At 42.4% G+C, this 17444-nt stretch overlaps 1 protein-coding gene across 1 annotated transcript; it reads left to right on the plus strand.

The window, feature by feature from the left end:
• The first annotated feature begins 417 nt into the window (after positions 1–417).
• LOC115466747 (keratin, type II cytoskeletal 5-like) lies at positions 418–17111 on the plus strand. The gene is made up of 9 exons (XM_030198216.1): positions 418–975; positions 1376–1590; positions 3955–4015; positions 4562–4657; positions 5730–5894; positions 10141–10266; positions 14648–14868; positions 15190–15224; positions 15343–17111. The coding sequence occupies exons 1-9, from the start codon at positions 478–480 to the stop codon at positions 15555–15557; spliced, it is 1632 nt and encodes a 543-aa protein (XP_030054076.1). The 5' UTR covers positions 418–477; the 3' UTR covers positions 15558–17111.
• The last annotated feature ends 333 nt before the right edge of the window (positions 17112–17444 follow it).

Raw genomic sequence — 17444 nt, forward strand, 5'->3', positions numbered from 1 at the left:
AATGTGGATCATAATATAGCATGTTACAGAGGATGGGGTTATTGGCACAAAGAGTTATTGATGTTGGATAAGCAACTTTGAAGGGAGTTATTGCAGCAACTTGTTCTCTTTTGTCGACAAAAATTGTTAGCACACCACTGAAACTTACAAAGATGTCTTATTGTCTGCAAACCAGGGTTAGAAAATTGGAGTCAAGAAAGTACCAGTTATTCCAAGTAACTCCTGGCTGCCAAAAATGCAAATGCTTGTGTTTCATACCACACAATTGGTATATTTCCGATGAGCTCAGTGTTTAGATTGCTGCAAGGCATGCCAAGCCCACTTGTAAAAGTATGCTGATGACTTACAGTAGGTACAACCTCTGTGACCAAACCCATCTCCCCAGACAGATAAAAGGGAAAGGTCCGACCCCAAGAAATTTATTCTTCTTCTCTCCGCGCTTCACATAATCAATACTTTTCTAGTTCTATAGCTACCATGTCTTTCTATCACCAGTCTACTTCTGGAAGTGGAAGCACCAGAAAGGGCTTCAGTGCCTCTTCTGCTATTATTCCAGGCACCCGAACCAGCTACAGTTCAGTGTCCATGTCTCGATCTGGAGGAGGTGGAGGTGGAAGCTTTGGACGTGTTGGTGGAGGTGCTCAGAGCTTTGGTAGTAGAAGTCTTTACAATGTAGGAGGAAGCAACAGAATTTCAATTGGTGGAGGTATCGGCTCACGGTATGGATCTGCAGGAGCTGCTAGTGGGCTAGGGTGGGGCGGAGCTGGAGGATCCTTTGTATTAGGGAATGCTCCATTTGGGGGTAGTCCAGGGTTTCCTGTTTGCCCACCTGGTGGCATCAAAGAAGTCACCATCAACCAAAGTCTCCTGGCTCCACTCAACGTGGAGATTGACCCTGCCATTCAGAGGATACGGACAGAAGAAAGAGAGCAGATTAAGACACTCAACAACAAATTTGCCTCCTTTATTGACAAGGTGAGTTCATATAATTAATCTCTTTCGAGGAAAATGGGTTTGTTGCTTGACATTTTCATATATAATAGAAAATGCAACATCTTTTATGATGCAGCCATCAGTTTCTTTTATTAATCAATAGATAGTATTAACAAAGATTATGTGTTCTACAACTAAATACACTATTGAATTTTCTTGTCTTGATTACACCAGTTCTGCATTATATATAAATCTATCTATCTATCTAGATACATAGATATAGATATTCGCAACCATCTAGTGGTATTACTTTTGAATCCCATAAATTATATGTTCCCCTCCAAATGTAAGTCCCAGAACTAGTGATATTGCTTTGCAGATAGATGCTTTCAAAGAATTTTTGATAATTTATTGGTGGGGGTTTTTTTCAATTGAATTGTAGGTTCGGTTCCTAGAGCAACAGAATAAAGTGCTAGAGACAAAATGGAACCTCTTGCAGCAGCAAGGGCATAAAACGACCAAAGCCAACACTGATCCCCTATTTGAAGTTTATATTACCAACCTTCGGAGACAGCTAGAGAGCTTAGGAAATGATGGAATTCGACTGCAGTCAGATCTGAGGAGTGTGCAAGACGGTGTCGAGGACTGGAAGAACAAGTAAGTGGAATTAGCAAAATGCAACACGACCGATCACTTTAACTGCTTACTAATGGCTCACTATGCAATACTATAGACTGTCCATGATGTATTTCTGAATGTTCTTGAGAGCTGTGAAAATTAAAAACGTAGAAACATTATCACTGCAAACAGGTATTGTAGTGTACTAATAAAACCATTTCCTCATTAAAGGCAGCTTTAAGGTTATGCTATGCTGTATGAAACTTGCATTTTCTAATAAGCTATCACCATAATTTACATACGTGTAGGGTTACTAGTTGGATCTGTGGTAGCCTGGCCCTTCTCCTGGCTTTACCTTTACCTGGCATGCTTAGATTTGTTGTCTTATGCTTTTCTTAGGAAAATCACAACTGCAATTCTGCATATCTAATGGGGGGGGGGGGGGGAGAAAACCCCAAATTCTCTCCTGTCCTGTAAAATGGATCCAGCTGGTCCCCATGATTTTTACATTGTTTAAAACTACAAGTGGAAATAAAGACATTCACTGACCATTAATGTTCAAGCAGCATTGTATGGTTTTGTATAATTAAGCTAAGATGCAAGACAAGCAACATGTCTAGCTATCATTCTCATGGACTAGGATGATACTCATAAGGGTAGATCTGTAGGGCAGTGAAAACTGTATGCATAGGGGGTAATTTCATTTTCTAACTGAGCACATGTATAAGTAGTAGGAGCATGTTCCCTGGGTAGGTGCTAAGACATTTTGAAAACAAATGCACTCAAATACTTTTGAAAATTACCTTTGGAATTTATGCCCTTACATACATGTTCTGGGTTATTTTACAAGCATACACATGTATTTCAAAAGTTTGTATATAAAACACTGCTTCACTTATCAAATTACCGTCATGCTAGAGAAAATGTTATCTTATTTCAGCAGGAATAGCAAGAGTAATTTAAAGCTATTATGAACTAGATTCTTTATATGGTGCCTAGGTGTATTCTGTAAAGTATGCCTAACTTTTATAGAATAAGCTTAAATTTCCATGCAGTATATAGAATAATGCTGAGCATATCTCCATGTGACCAAATTTAGGCATAAATCCTGATGCCTAAATTAGGTGCAGAGCGGGTGTATTCTATAACAACATGCATAGATTTTAGAAATGCCCATGCCCCACCCATGGGTATGCCCCCTTTTCAATTATGCAACTTAGAATTAAGGCGCACCACATTACAGAATACATTTAGTGAATTGTGTACATCAGCCAATTAGTGCTGATAATTGCTTAATGTCCAATTAACAGGCCTGATTAGAAAGTTAACCAATTAAGTTATGCGCATTCTTATAGAATACACTTTGATTTCCACACAGAAAGTAAGGCAGCATATATAGAATCTCGGGGTACATGGGTTAAACATTGTGGACTAGATTCAGTAAATGGCACTGAAAAAACAGAATTGAAAAAAATCCATGCAGAACGCTATTCTATAAAAGGCGTTCTGAGTTGTGAGCCATTTATACAATACACATAGAGCTGATTTCCGTGCCAAACTTCAGGCATGAGGATTTACACCAACTGAAATCTGGTGTAAATCCTGGCTTGTAAATTAGGCACAGAGCCTCAATATTCGGTAATACTGTGTGCATCTTTAATGAATGCCCCGACCCGCCCATGCCACTCCCAGTGATTGCTATAAGCTTTGAATGCGGTTCTTATTGAATAGTGTTTAGCAAGATGCATGTGCAAATCCAAATTGTTGCCAATAATTTATTGTTAGCATCTAATTATTGGTACAAAATGGCTTATTAGCCAATTTTGTTGTATGGGTGTCTCAGGATAGCACAAAAGTTTGTGCATGTAAGTTTGCACACCATGTATAGACTCGGGGGGGGGGGGGGGGGTATGTGCTAGGTTCATAATTTGTATCATTCCACTTCAGTTTTGATTTATAAAGGTGGAATGTAAATATTTGATGAAATTAAATTAAATGAAATTAAATTTGATGTTCAGCAAAGGGAAAAACAGCAACAACAAAAACTTAAAAAGGGGTAGCCATGTTCATCTAGTATAACAAAAATAACAGAGGCAGGTGGCACTGTGGTCCTGAAAAGTTCATGCCTCAATAAATTGGTTAGTCTACAAGTTCCACTTGCCTCTATTTGTTTTGCTTGGTGAAAGCATTTCATTTCATTTATTCACTTATAAACTGCTTTTATAGATTATTCAATCTAACGAAAATGCTGTAGTGCATCAGATATCTTGTGAGAGACAGCATGCTAACTTGGCATTAGGTCTACTGTAAGAGCATTATGCTCTTATTTCAGAATGGCATCTGTCTTATCTGTCATACAGACTGAAATTCATCAGTAAATTCAGTTTATTCTATTCCAAACAGGTATGAAGATGAAATCAACAAGCGCACAGCTGCAGAAAATGAGTTTGTAGTGCTCAAGAAGGTGATAACATTTAGTTTATTGATTGATTGATTGATTGATTGATTTGTTTATTTATTAGGATTTATTTACTGCCTTTTTGAAGATATTCACCCAAGGTAGTGTACAACAAAAATAACCTGGACATAGGCAATAGACAACACACAATTAGTAAAATGATACTTTTGAAGTTAAAATGATCAGATTCTCTGAAACTAAGAACAAAGGACTTAACAAAGATTTGGATTTCTTAGTCATTACAAACCATAAAATTATAGTAAAACATAAAAATGAGTCAGACCAATGGTCCATCTAGCCCAGTATCCTGTTTCCAACAGTGACTAATGTTATTTCTAACATTAACCAGAGTATAGAAAGGAAGGAAAGAGCAGGTCCCTTTGACAAGACTTGATACCAGTATAATTTAAAATTTCAACAATTCTGAGTTCATTTTTCAAAGTGAATTCAGAATGAGAGACAACTTTGTCTTTCACTGAATGGCTGTACTGTTAACATCAGTGTCTAAGACTGGATTATACATCTGTGCTAATAGAGTCCACTATGTTTCAGGATGTGGATGCTGCCTATATGAACAAGGTGGAGTTGGAGAGTAAGGCAGATGCTCTGACGGATGAGCTTAATTTCCTAAGAAATCTTCATGAGGCGGTAATTATCTTCCCAGTTCTATACTTTTTTCTTCCAAAAAAATATGCAGCTCTGTATCCTAACAGGTAGGAGTATCAGCCCAAACATTAGTTTCCCATGTTGATCATGGGAATTTTCATTTTGCTTGGGGTTTTTAAAAAATGTTCATTTCGTGAGAAATATACTAGAGCACACTCTTTTGGAAAGAGAGCCCAATCCTTTGAATGAACGAGCGTGCATTTTTGGGAAAGAGTGAACACTAGTAAGAAGTTCCCCTATCTGTTCACTATTTACAATATTGCCCCTGAAATATTAACATTTCCGAGGTAATTCTAAACGAATGTATGTCTCTACTGAGAGGACGAGAAGACAGACATTTTGTTACAGCTGCAGAAGAATTAAACTAGTGATAGTTCAGAATTCACTGTGGTTTCTGAATCTGATTGGCTTCAAACATAAGCATTTCTGATTGTTTCCCCCCAAACTTTCTTGAGCATTTTGTAAAAAAACAATGGGCCTGATATTCAAAATCATTTAACCAGGCAGGAGAGACCTCCATGGTTAAACTGTGCTGGCCATCCCAACTGCTAATAATCAATGGCACTTAACCAGAGAGTGCTGCTGAATATTAGTAGAAAGGGCTGCAGCACTCTCTGGTCAATATTAGGGCAGTCCAGGGGCAGAGTCAGGGTGGTCTAGGAAGTTATACCGGCACCATGGATATTCAATGCTGATGCCTGGATAGCTAACCAGGTGTGTTGGACCGTAGAAAAAAAACTGTCCTAACGATACCCGGTTTGCTATGTGGGTACAACATTGAACACTAGCTATACTTGCTTAACTTCCTGGCATCTACAAAGACCTGGATATTCAATGCCGGAACTGGGATAACTGCCAGCCCTGTATATCTAGTCCTATTTCTGACCACTGTGAGCTGAATATTGGCTGGAACATTGATAAGATGTGCCCATCCCATCATCTTCTGAATCATAAAAAACTTTATTAAGGAAGTCCAAACCTGTAGGATCCTGGGTGTGAAATGGCAATATGAAGCAATTGCTCTGGCTAACCTGGTTGTTTTCATACTTTACAGGAACTGCAGCAGATGCAGTCACAGATCTCAGACACCTCAGTCATTCTGTCCATGGACAACAACAGAGCCCTGGATCTGGACAGCATCATCGATGAAGTGAAGGCTCAATATGAAGACATCGCTAATCGAAGCAGAGCTGAGGCCGAGTCCTGGTACCAAACCAAGGTGAGTGATCTGGCAGCACTAGAGTTTCATAGAACCATGTCTGACAATGGAGGAATCCTTAAATGAAACACATGATGAGGGATCTGTGTGGAGGAGTGGCCTAGTGGTTAGGGTGGTGGACTTTGGTCCTGGGGAACTGAGGAACTGAGTTCAATTCCCGGCACAGGCAGCTCCTTGTGACTCTAGGCAAGTCACTTAACCCTCCATTGCCCCAGGTACAAATAAGTACCTGTATATGTAAGCCGCATTGAGCCTGCCATGAGTGGGAAAGCACGGGGTACAAATGTAACAAAAATAAATAAATAAATCTTAAGAGGTCATGTAGACCACCATCTTTGGATAATTCTTATGTTGGTCTGAAAGGATACCTTCTATTAGATCATCCAAAAGAAAGCATACATACATGATTCTAGCATTAGCAACTCTTATGTTTTCTTCTTCAAATGTCCCTGAAGCAGTCAGGGCAGGCGAGAGACTGAGCCAGGCCCCCGGGGCCCCCGCCGCCCCCCCCCCAAATCACTACCACTCTCACCTCCCTCTCCTGCTCCCAGGCCACCGGCACCGCAGTCCCCGGTCTCCACCAGCCCACCCCCAGCCCCGTCGACAGCCCCCCTCCGTCTGCCACCGGGCCCCCTGCATTCAAATCGGCAGTGAAGCGCCAGCGAGCAGCACCTCACCTTCGTGTGAAAGCGGCAGATTGCCTCCCTTCGGGCCCTCCCTCACTGTGCCCCACCCTCGCGGAAACAGGAAGTTACATCAGACGAGGGCGGGACACAGTGAGGGAAGGCCAGAGGCGATCCGCCACTCTCAGACAGACGCGAGGCGCTGCACTGTCAACTAGAGACTCTCCCTTTTCCAAATGCAGGGGGCCCAGGGGCATATGGCTCCAGAAAAAGGAGGACGGATTGAGGCAGTCAGGTTTTACTTGCATTGCTTTCAATGGAAAGCAATTGCTTTCAATGGAAGTAATTGAGCCAGCCGGGTTTTACTTCCATTGATTTCAATGGAAAGCAATGGAAGTAAAACCCGGCTGGCTCAATCCATCCTCCTTTTTCTGGAGCCATATGGTAACCCTACCCAGTGGCAGACAGAAGGGGACCGCCGACGGAGCCAAGGGCAGGCAGGTGGAGACCGGGGACTGCAGCGCTGGCGGCCTGGAAGCAGGCGGAGAGAGACCCTGGCGCGGGACCCCCCTTGGAGGCCTGGGCCCGAGGAATTTTGTCCCCCCCTCTTGGCGGCCCTGGATGCAGTTACAGGAAAGACAGATGCTGTTTTGAAAGAAACACAAGAACCAATATTTATGGCACCACATAAAGATATCTGGATATCTTTAAGCAGGCTTTCAGTTATCTGGTTAAATTTAGGACTGCTATTAATATAGTGCATTTGTACAGATAAAGTTATCTGGATCTCAGCAGAATATCACCACTATGTGTATAACTTTAGGCCCCACCCCTGGAAAACCTCTGGTCCCTCCTCAACATACACAGCCTTATAATGACTTACACAGATCATATGATACTATGCCGTACTTTGTATTGTTATTAGAATGTTTTTATTGCTCATGTTGTATTTATTCTTATTGTACAACGCCTTGAATGAATTCCTTCAAAAAAGTGGTAAATAAATCCTAATAAATAAATAATACAAATGTATCTATTCTGCAGCTGCAAATTTTTGAAGCGAATCATGTATGATGCAGCAACACCTAATTTGGACAGCATGAGCACTTTTTATTTTATTTAAATAGCATTTCCCTAAACTTTTTTTTTACATTAGTAGGGACATGAATCAACAGTCAAAAGACAGAGGTTAAGTTTCAAGTTTTATTCACATTTTCCATCCCGCCTTACAGTCAAACTATCTAGGGGCTAGTATCAATAAAATGGGGAAGGAAAATGAAACGGACAACAGATAGAAGAGGAAAATAAGTTTGAACTCCATTAGGGGAGAGGGGCAGGAAACAATAGGTAAGTCTTCACAAGAGGGGGGTCCTGGGAAGTCTCCAGCCTAACAGAAGGGAGCTCAGTTGTATGCATCATTAAATAAAAAAGTCTTGAGGGCTGATTTAAATTTTGACAAGGCTGTTAATAGTCTCAATGAAGGAGGCAATGAATTCCAAAAATAGGGCCCTTGCACTGAAAGTATTGAATCCCTGGTATGCTCCTCTACAGTTTCTTTATAACTAGGTGAAGATCTTTAATGCAGACACCTTTGTATAGTGAATTACAATAATCTAGTTGTGTGATCAGTAACGAATGAACAAGGATGTTCAAAGCTGATGGCTGCAAAAGAGACTCTATTGAGCTAGTAAGATGTATTCTGTAGAATGTTCGTTTAGCAACCTGGGCAATTTGTGGTTGGAAGGAAAGGCTAGTATCTAGCAGAACTCCAAGGATGCGTATTTGATCTACTTGCGGAACGGGCTGATTGCAAAGAAGAATGAGTTGATGAAACTAATTAGAGGGGCTAGAACTTTGGACTTATCTGGGTTAATGGCTAAATGGCTGTTTCTTATCCAATTGGATATATATGTAAGATCATTGTTGACTGCGGTTATTACATTGGGGTCACTTGGATTGATTGGACACAGTAATTGAATATCGTCTGCATAGACGAATGGTGTAAAGCCTAGAGATTGTGACAAGGTAAGTAAAGGGGAAAGAAAAACATTAAATCAGAGGAAGATAAAATAGAACCATGGAGTACTCCCAAGTTAGGAGAATAAGGGGCAGAAACAGTGTCATCTTAGTGAACAAAATAATGTCGATCTGTTAGGTATAATTCAAACCAATTATAGATTGCGTTTGTAAGTCCTATGTCATGAAGATGGTGCAGCAGAGTCTTGTGGTTGACTAGATCAAATGCAGCCATGAGGTTGAGAGATAGGAGGAGGACAGTGCAGGAGGGTCGAGGTGGTTTTGAATAAAAATAGTAGTGCCTAACAGTGCCGCCTCGGTACTATGGTGTTGTCTGAATCCAGTCTGGTAGGGTTGGAGTGTGTTGGTCTTAACTACGAAATCTGCAAGTTGCTGATTGTCTACTGACCCTGCAATTTTGGCTATGAAAGGCAAGGGGCGATAATTGGGAAGATCAATTAAAGAGCAGTTGGGAACCTTTTGTTTAGGAAAGACAGAAGCCAGTTTCAATTGATATGGGAGAATGCTGTTGTGCAAGCTGGAGCTAATCATAGCATGAATAAATGAGAGAAAACTATCTAAAAATTTCTTTAAGAAGACTGACAGAAGGGGGTCTGATGAGGCCGAAGTTCTGTGCATACTTTTAATGAGCCTAGACAGGTCAGTTCGGTGAAGAACATTGAATTAAGAAAAAGTACTACAAAAGGAAGAGATCTTTGCTTGAGTTCATATGCTTGCCTGAGACATGTTGGAAGCCATGATGGTTTCAGAACTAGTAGAGATAATAAATTCAGTGATAGACCCTTTATTTTGGAGTGGAAATGATCTGCAAGAGCTTGGACTTGAGGAAGACGTTTAGAAGGATTGGAAGGAGAATGGAAGGTAGAGAGGTTTTTAAGTGTTTTATCTAGTATCACAGTATTTGGAGCTTTGACGATTTTAGCTGTAAAATAGACTTTTTTGCTGCAAGAAGCTCTTTCTTATAGGCTCGAGAAGAACTTGGTCCGGGAGTAAGATGAGGGACAAGAATGCCAATACTTTTCGGTCTGACAAAGCTGCCTCTTCAAGAGGCACAATTCAGCAGTATTCCAAGGACCGTCTGATGGTCTTTAAATAAAATAAGAGGGGCAGAACTGTTAAAGGTTTTCTTAACAGATGTGTTCCATAAAGTCATTTGTTCTTCAAACAATAGCATGGATAAAGAATCAAAATCAAGGGAAGAGTGTTGTAAAAGTATTTTACTAGGATGCAAAAAGAGAGGGGAGCTAGCAGAGAAAAGGAGAAAGGGTAGATGTAAGAATGAGAATTGATATGAGGAAGAAGCTGAGTGTGAGAGGAATAATGGCACCTATTGTTCTTCTGAGGCTCCTGGCAGTCACTCGCTGTCTTTGTATTCACTTCCTGCTATTCAATTTGTTTTGCAATCCTTCTATATGGCCTATGATTATAGATTTTCTTCCATTTTCTGTTTATGAAATGCTTAGAACAAAGGGACCCATAAGTATGCAGAATTATATTAGGTGCTGTTTATTATGTTTTGGAAGATATTTAGATAAATGCATATGTTTTAAAGCTAAAGCCTGTTTTTTGGTGATTTTGCACAATAGTATGAGGAGCTGCAAGTCAATGCTGGCAGGCATGGCGATGACCTCCGAAACACCAAAACTGAAATTGCTGAGCTGAACCGTATGCAGCAGAGGTTGCGATCGGAAATTGACAATGTGAAGAAACAGGTAGGACGTGCATCACCTGCCACAGTTCATTAGGGGTGTGTGTAGCCCAAAACGTTTTGCATGTATTGTTTCCAGTGTTGACAGAGAAAACAAGACCACCAGAGTGGACAAAGAACAATGGTATCCTACCAAACTTCTCAGGAGCAGAAGAGGAGTAGGAACGGAATCAGGCTCTTCAATAAACAGACCGGAAACGGTCAAAGTTTAAAATGAAATTTATTGGCAACTCTACAAGGTACCCTGTTTCGGCACTGCAAGTCTTCTTACTTTATCCGTAAAGCGTACCGTATAGAGTCACTTAGGAAGAAATGTTCTGGTCTTAAAAAAGACCTTTGAAAGCCATGGACATTCTGATATAAAAGCTGCTTACTTGCAGTACCAAAACAGGGTACCTTGTAGAGTCTCCAATAAATTTCATTTTAAACTTTGACCGTTTCTGGTCTGTTTATTGAAGAGCCTGGTTCCGTTTCACCTCCTCTTCTGTTCTTGTTTCCAGTGTCATTCATGGGAATTTTCATTTTTTTTATTTCTTCATTACGGGAGCAATTTTGTGATTTGTGAGCCAAAATCTTCTGCTTTCCTGAGTTACAAATTGTACCAACAAATCAAAACCTGCTCCAATGAAAGCACTCAAAGTCCAAACAGAAGGATAAGAAACCTCACGCAACACAGCAAACAAATGGAGAAAAGTGAGGTAAAAGGTCACACAAAAACAGTTCTAATTCTGTAACAAATAGTCTTTAATAAATCATCAACCAAAATCCTGGCACAATCATAGGGAGGGACTCAACACAGCCATGTTTCGGCAAGTATGCCGGCATCAGGAGTCACAAAATACCCTCCTCTTTATCATCACTGCCCGAGTTTGGCAGCATTAATGCCTCTGGATCAGGCACCCACCGGTTGATGGTGAGGTTGTGGAGCATGAGCAGGCCAGGAAATGTTATACATTTTGTCAGGGGCTAGAGAAGTTGTCCCCCTGACCTGTCCAGGCACCTAAAGTAGGATTTCAACATGTCAAATACCCATTCTTCAGTCGTTTCCTCAGAGTGGACTATGGGGGTTATCAGCCAGGTCTTGAGAGGACAGTCTCTGTCACTCAACTTAAGTTCCTTTATTCCAAGAGTCTGTGAAGCAGTGAGAAGAAATTCCCTGCTTTCTGCTTTCGTCTGCACTTTGTCTGGTTCCTAAAGAGCTCTGGGCATTTCCTAGGAGTTCCTGGAAGCTGACGCCCACCTGAAACACCAAACAATCAGGTTTGAGAACCCATTATATAAAGACAAATTGCAGATCTCACAGCACACCCTAAAGAACAGCATGAAGACTGCAGTGTCAGTTCCACTTACTCAGATGTGGCATCAGGAGCGTTGTTTGGATGGGGGGGGGGGGGAGGTGAGGGGCAGTGCCCCCCAAATGAACTGCCAACCCATTCTCCAATCCCTGAGCCGCCGGCAGCCTCTGCAAGAAAGCAGCACGCACGCTGCTTTAGATCCTGCCCCTGGAAGCCTTGCTTTCTCCTTCAACTTCCTGTTCCTGCATAGGTGGGAAGCTGTAGGAGAGAGAAGGGCCTCCGGGGCAGGCTAAAGCAGTGTCCTTGCTGCTTTCACTGAGGCTGCCGATGGCAGTGGCGTTCCTAGGGGGGGCTGACACCCAGGGGCAGATCGCTGATGCGCCCCCCCCCCCCCGGGTGCAGCGACCCACTCCGGGTGCAGCGCGACCCCCCCCTGGTGAAACGCGACTATCCCCCCTCCCCTTACTCTGCTATCCCTGGTGGTCTAGAGGTACCTCTTCGTCTTCAGGGCAGGAAAGAGCCCCCTCTTTCCTGCCCAGAGCGCTGCTGCTAGCTGCCCTGCATTCTGTCCTGTGGTGAGTCCAGCTCTCGGCGTTTCAAAATGGCCACCGAGAGTTGAAGCAGCCTCGCGAGACTTCAACTCTCGGCGGCCATTTTGAAACGCCTGAGAGCTGGACTCACCACAGGACAGGATGCAGGGCAGCTAGCAGCTCCGGGCAGGAAAGAGGGGGCTCTTTCCTGCCCCAAAGAGGTACCTCTAGACCACCAGGGATAGCAGAGTAAGGGGAGGGGGGAGAAGAGAGATGACAGGGGGGAGGTGAGGGCGTGGAAGGGGTGGGACAGGGGACGTGAAAGGGGCAGCTTCCCCCAGTGAAACGACACCCCCCCCCGGTGCATCTTTACCTGCTGGGGGGAGGGGTGGCGCGCAGTCTGTCAGTAACGCTCGTTCCCTGCTCCCTCTGCCCCATTACAGGAAATAACCCATTCCGGGGCCAGAGGGAGCAGAGAATGAGCATTGCTGACAGATGCGCATCACCCCCCCAGCGGCGTGCACCCGGGGTGGACCGCCCCCACCGCCCCCCTCTTAGTACGCCACTGGCCAACGGCTCAGGGGATTGGAAGATGGGGGGGCGATACCGGGCGCCAATGGGAGACTCCAGTGCTGTGGTGGTGGCGGCAGCAGCAGCAGCAGCGGTGGGGGTGGGGGGCTTGAAGGAGATCGAGAGACACGCCCCACCCTTTGCCCCCCAAAATGAAGCTGTCAAACCACGCCCATGCGTGGCATGACCTGAACAGCCACAGTGATCCTGACACCAGCCGCGGAAGCCTAAGAGAAGCAATATTGCAAATAGTGTGCACTCTTTCAGAAAGAATAGACCCTCTTTCAGAAAAAGAGTTCCGAAAGACTAAGATGGTGAGTGCACTCTTCGTGAAAAGTAAGCACTCTTTGGGGAACAGTGCATACTGTTAACGCGAAAAACCCTTAAATTTCAAAGCTTTCCTGTGGTTTTGAGCAAAATAACACAAGAATGACAAGGGAAATGTTGATATTTAAGGGACCTTCTACTAAAATACATTACTTTTGAGGCTTAATGTGCTATAACACAGAATTTTAACACATGGCAAGTCCAAAATGAACACTGTATCAAAAAGGGGTTTTCCCACTATTTTTTCTTTATTGCAGGTCATGTGTTAGCATTCAGATTAATGCATGGTACCTGCTCCTGGTTAACATGGAAGCACAAAGGGTCAGAATCAGTAAATGGTATTCAAATTTAGGTGCCAGGAAAAATCTGTTCTAAGCGCTGTTCTATAAAGGGAACTTCAGGCCCTTGCATCTTTAGGTGCAAGGACTTATGCCAGCTGAAACCTGGTGTGAATCCTGGTGTGCAAATTGGGTGTATAACTTTGCCTAAATATTTCAAATGTCCCTGACTCGCCCATGTCCCTCCCATGGCCATGACCCCTTTCAGGTTCCATGTGAGACATTTTGGGCGTGCAGCTTTATAGAATATCATCCCATAGGCAGATGTGTGTGCCAATTCACTGTTTTGCCAATAATTGGTTATTAGCACCCAATCGATTAATTAGTTTGTGTGTGCATCTAGGCTCCATGCCCAAATTTGAACGCTCAACTTTGGGCAACCTATTTAGAATCTGGAGCTTAGCACCTCCTATTTAGGAAGCAGTAAGCGGTCCTGCATTAATTCTGTATTAACCAGTTAACACGCGATAAGTTAGCTAGCGCTTCAACAGCGCTCTCTACTCATGTCACGCCCCTCTGTCAGACAAAAATCTGAAAAATTCACTAACATGCAGTTATGCATGGAAACAGGCAAACTACTGCTAATCACCTTACTGCATGCAGTAATGTAGTTTCGTTAACTTGTCAGTGCAGAAACACCCACTCTCCACCCCCAGATATGCCCCCTCTGCAATAAAATAAAAAATATTTTTAGCATGCAGTTTGCATGCATAGATCAGACATAACCACTGGATACCTGGGTGCATCTCATGTAAGCCCTTTTGAACTGTGGTAAGCACGCACTAGCGCATACCACAGCTTAGTAAAGGACCCCTAAATTTGTATCTGAGACATTGGAGAGTAAAGTGACTTGCTAATCTGGTGAACAAGTTGACAACGTAAAATAGCTATACAGGAAGTACTGCTGGGCTACCACAGCAGCCTGGCAGTACTTCCCACCCCTAGCACGCTGTCATTTCTGGCGCTACAAAAATGTATTTATTTTTGTGGTGCCGGATTGTACCCGGTGGTAACTGGGCAGTACCACGGGTTGCCCGGTTAATGCGGGAGCCCTTCCCAACACCTCAATAGGTGGTGGTAAGGGATTCCCCCCCCCCCCAAATGGCCACGTGGTAAGTGCTTTATTTGCTGCAAGGCCATTTCCTGCAGGAAAGCAAGACTTCCCTTTTAACAGCTGCGGTAACAGGGGGCCTCGGCACAAATGTAAAACACGCACTGATGCCATCACTGGCCCCCTTTTGCTGCAGCTTGGTAAAAGGGGCCCTAAGTGACTATTGAAAAAAAATTAAAGATTTCAGTTGAGACCTCTACTTTTCATTTTACAGATTGCCAACCTACAAGCTGCTATTGCTGATGCAGAGCAACGCGGTGAACTTGCCATAAAAGATGCAAAGAATAAACTGGCTGAACTGGAAGATGCTCTGATGAAAGCCAAACAAGAAATGGCAAACCAGCTGCGGGAGTACCAGAATCTAATGAATGTCAAGCTGGCCCTGGACGTTGAAATCGCCACCTACAAGAAACTGCTGGAAGGAGAAGAGAGCAGGTTGGTTCTAAACACTAATTTACCTTCAACCTGCCTTCAAAGAACTCCACCAGAGAACTAAGTAATTGAGCTAAAATGGTTCCAGTCTAGGAAGCAATGACAGTGATACGTTTGCCACAGAAACAGCGGTGGTGAAAGAACTGTATCAGAATTCAGTAAGGTATGGGAAATTAGAGTAAACTTGGATTTAAGCAGAGTCTGTGATGCTGCAAGAAGAAGGAATGGGACTGGACCAGATTAGATGAGACTGGAGATATTTGTCTGCTGTGTTTTTCTATGGTACAGTATTTTAAATTTTCCTTTAATTTATTTCTCCAACAGGCTTTCAGGGGATGGAGTTGGTGCTGTCAGCATCTGTAAGTAGTATTTACCTACTTTGACTACTGTTACTGGATCAATTGCCTATTTAATATATAGATATATATTGGCATGCTATGTAGCAATTAAGATCTTATTAAGTGAGTTTCTTTTCAGCTGTGGTGAACTCTAGCAGTGGATCTGGATACGGAATCGGAGGGGGAAGTGGGCTTGGATTTGGAGGTGGCATGGGCCTCGGCGGGAGCTCCATCAGCACAGGAGGTGGAAGGATTGGAGGATACGGCACTTCGAGCAGTTTCGGCTCTGGAGGTGGTGGTGGTTCCAGCGTAAAGATCGTAACAAAATCCTCTTCGCATTCGAGAAGGTTCTAAATGCTCAAAGTGAAATGCAAGTCATCACTGCATACATGACAGCAGCAGCCAGACAGCTCATCACAAGCCTGAAGAAGAAATGAAATGTTCAGAATATGTTTGATAAACTTATAACTAAACATCTCACTAAGAATGAAAGCAGCAGCAGCAAAATTAGTGACTACTTGTTCCATGGGATTAAAGTGTTTCTCAATAATACAGAAGGACATCTGACTCTGGGATACCCAACTCCTGAAAACTGGCAAAGAGCTATAAATATTGGTCAAATATATAATATCTCTTAAAAGAAATCTAAATCCTCTATGTATTGTTATGTATTTCAGAGGTACACAGTAATACTAATTTCATTACATTTTCTAATGCTGAACTACAAATTATTTGTCATCATTTTTTTCTAATTTTCCCCTTGCCTGTCTCTTGAATCCCTGGGAGAAGCCCCAAACAGGTCACAATAGAACTTTACATGAATGGGTTCTGATGGTTCATGCCGTGTTTGGTGCCAGTTATGACATCATAGATTGGATGAACCAGTTAATTCTAGCATGGTGAATTGTGACTCTTGCTTATGATGCTCCAAAACATTCCCAGGGGATAGAGAACAGCTATGGGAAATCATCATTATCAATTCATGTGTATTTTGAAAATGTATATTTTTCCTGCTCTAGGGAAACTCTACAATAGACAGTTTAAAACCTTAGGAATTTGTATCATTTGAAATGATATGAGTCCCATCTCCCCCTTAGTAGTTATATATTGATCCTGCTGCTCTTCACTGTGGTACATCTCTGCTTTTAATTGACAAAGATCTAATGTTCTGGGGCTGTGACAGCTGTCAAGAAGGCTAACTTTGCAGTTGAGTTCATCTTTACTTCTCAGCATATTTTCATACTTTCCTCTGTCTGTAGTGGCTGCATTATGGAAAGTAACATTCTGGATTAAAGAGCTTTAGTGGATAACTGGCATATCACTGTATAGATGGTTCAGTGTTTATTCGAGGGAATTGTAGTTACACAGATCCTGAAATCTATCTCAAAGTGAAACTAGCATCCTCTTTGTTCTTCATGGGAAACTTGAAAATAAGGAGCCAAGTATAATCTAACCCAGAGCTTCCAAAATTGTGGGTCAGGACCCCAAATGGGGTTTGAGAACCCAAATTTGGGGTCAAGACTTGAGTGGTCTCTCCATAGGTGCATTGTTATTCTGTAGCTATGGAGGGGGGGGGGGGGTCACACAATTTTATTTGTCAACTATTATGGGGTCACAGCCACAACAAGATTGACATGTACTGTTTTAACCAACTGATACCGTTCAGTCATTCAAAGTGAAAATGTTCTTTGTTAAAACTCAAATGATGTTTTGTTTGTATTTTTAATTTGCTCATGCTGGTTTCCATTTAGATTATATTTGTGGGTTCTGGTGATGTGAGGGTGCTTCCCACTGGTTTTCATTCACTACAATATGCTCTGTAGCACTGTTATCGATTCTTCGCAATTGTTTCTGTAATCATGTCTTGGTTTTCTGGAAATTTTTTCAATAAACAGCAGCTTACTTACATATGTAATTGTGATGCTGTTATTGTGCATCTGACTAACTTTGTAACATGATGGCCATTGTAACATCTGCTGACCCCCTCAGGGCATGAAACAAATTCTGAGCTGAATGGCTTCCACTAGGCTTCATTAGCAGTCACTTCATTTCTTAGCATGCTTTACATTTTTAAAAATTTGTCTTTATTTTATATTTATTGAGATTTAATTATATCATAAGCAACAAAAAAACACTTGCTACAGAAAATTTAGAGGGTCTTTTACTAAGCCATGGTAGATTTTTGCTCGTGGTAGGAATCAGCTGGTGGTATATGCTGAGATGCCCATAGGAATATAATAG

This window comes from Microcaecilia unicolor, chromosome 3, assembly GCF_901765095.1.
Source record: "Microcaecilia unicolor chromosome 3, aMicUni1.1, whole genome shotgun sequence".
Lineage (NCBI taxonomy): Eukaryota > Metazoa > Chordata > Amphibia > Gymnophiona > Siphonopidae > Microcaecilia > Microcaecilia unicolor.